The sequence below is a fragment of the Octopus sinensis genome, linkage group LG29 (assembly GCF_006345805.1).
Source record: "Octopus sinensis linkage group LG29, ASM634580v1, whole genome shotgun sequence".
NCBI classification, from domain to species: Eukaryota; Metazoa; Mollusca; class Cephalopoda; order Octopoda; family Octopodidae; genus Octopus; species Octopus sinensis.
In genome coordinates, this window is record NC_043025.1 from 6,277,844 (window position 1) to 6,279,507 (window position 1,664).

Genomic DNA, 1,664 nt, shown 5'->3' on the forward strand with positions numbered 1-1,664 from the left:
TTAAGTACACACCTGAAACAGGTAAGAACAAATATGCAAGGCTTTTTTTTTTGCTTCAAGTTTAAAATTAAACATTGTTGGCATAATTTCGTTATATCTATTACTCCACAACCCACGGAAATACCCCAAGTGAAATATACATGTATATGAAAAAACAATTGACTTTACTCCCAGTTATAGATCAGGCTACAATGAACAAGGTGCTTGCGTTTGGCCATAATATGCCCAATCAGGACTGACCTAGGGTCAAACAACAATTACCACACACAGTCTCTCTTTCTTTCTTTCTTTCTTCTCTCTCTCCGTCCCAGCGGTTCCTGGTGGTCGTTACTTCTTCTTCTTGGACGCCTGGATTTCCTCCAATTGTCCGTGTAACTCGCGCAGCTGTCTGTCCGGGATGTAACGGTTCGCGTCGTCGTCGGCGGTGTGGTGCCGTACCCTCAGGGTGACCCCTTCGGGCAGGTGACACGTGAAGAGCGAGATGAGCGGCGGCAGGGCGGTGTTGGTCAAATCCTGGAGCAGGACGTTCCGTTCGTACACCTGCAGCTCGTAGGTGTTGTCGGTCACGGTCGATTGGGGCCGATACGTGGAGACGTGGAGTGATTTGGCCGGCATGGCGAAGGCCTCGCAGTTGTGGCCCAGGTTATCACACATCTTATGCACGTAGCATGCAAACTTCTCCAGCACCACGAAATCGTAACCCTTCATCTCGATGCACAGTGCTTCGTAAGGCTCTATTTCTGGTGGGAGGCCGACATCGGTCGGCTCCCAGCGGATGGGGTCCCGACGCGGGGTCAAAGTCGCGGCATTCCGTGTCCCGCTGATCGAAGATGGCGATTCATTTCCTGTGGAAGCAGACGTAAGAGAAGATGAACAAGACACAGAAGAAGCAATAACGGACTTCTGCTGCCTCAATAAACCTCCAAGGATATCCCTGTGTGATCCGAATCTCCGGAGGAGATTCGATGCGACCGGAAGAAGCATGGCGAAATGTTAGTGTGGCAGTAGTGACTTCAGAGTTATCTCCCACTTTCCTTCCGCCTAGTTCTCAGATAGGTGGCGCTGTATTTGCATGACCTTCGGAGGTGACATTGACATTGACCTCTAGCCGTAAAGAAATAGAACGAAAACCGCCAAAAGGTCAGCAAAATGGGTCTTCGTCGTTTTCGAATAAACGGAATTTTCATTGAAATAACTTTTATGAGGGTGAGCATTCTACAAACACGTGTAATTTTTACGCAGTTCTCTGGAATTTTTTTCAAATTTCGGATCTTTTCGGTTTGAACGGCAGTTTTTTCTAGCGGTGTCATATGAAATTGTCACCCATAATTATGACCCTAGTATCGATCTATTGCATTTCAATCTATTTTAGGGTTAGGGGGAAGGGAAGGGTATCCTTTTTCTTCAGAAATGTAAATAAACCCAATCTGTTTCTTAAACGAGGGACATATTCATACGGCACAGAATGTTTTCACCTCAATAGACGTCAGTGATTGGTTGAAATTGCAGAAATTGAAGAAAAAAAAAACAAAAAATGTCTTACAAACTATAGAATTTCCTCGATAAAGCCAAGAGAAAAAGATGTCTTATAAACACATTCTACCAATATACGAAGTTTAAAAGTGTTTAGTTACGTGGAAATTATTTTAAAAAACTGCCGTTCA

At 44.8% G+C, this 1,664-nt stretch overlaps 1 protein-coding gene across 1 annotated transcript; it reads right to left on the reverse strand.

The window, feature by feature from the left end:
- Window positions 1-280: 280 nt before the first annotated feature.
- Window positions 281-1,039, reverse strand: LOC115226078 (39S ribosomal protein L48, mitochondrial). Its single transcript, XM_029797053.2, has one exon. The coding sequence runs from the start codon at window positions 982-984 to the stop codon at window positions 328-330; it is 657 nt and encodes a 218-aa protein (XP_029652913.1). The 5' UTR covers window positions 985-1,039; the 3' UTR covers window positions 281-327.
- Between the last annotated feature and the right edge of the window lie 625 nt (window positions 1,040-1,664).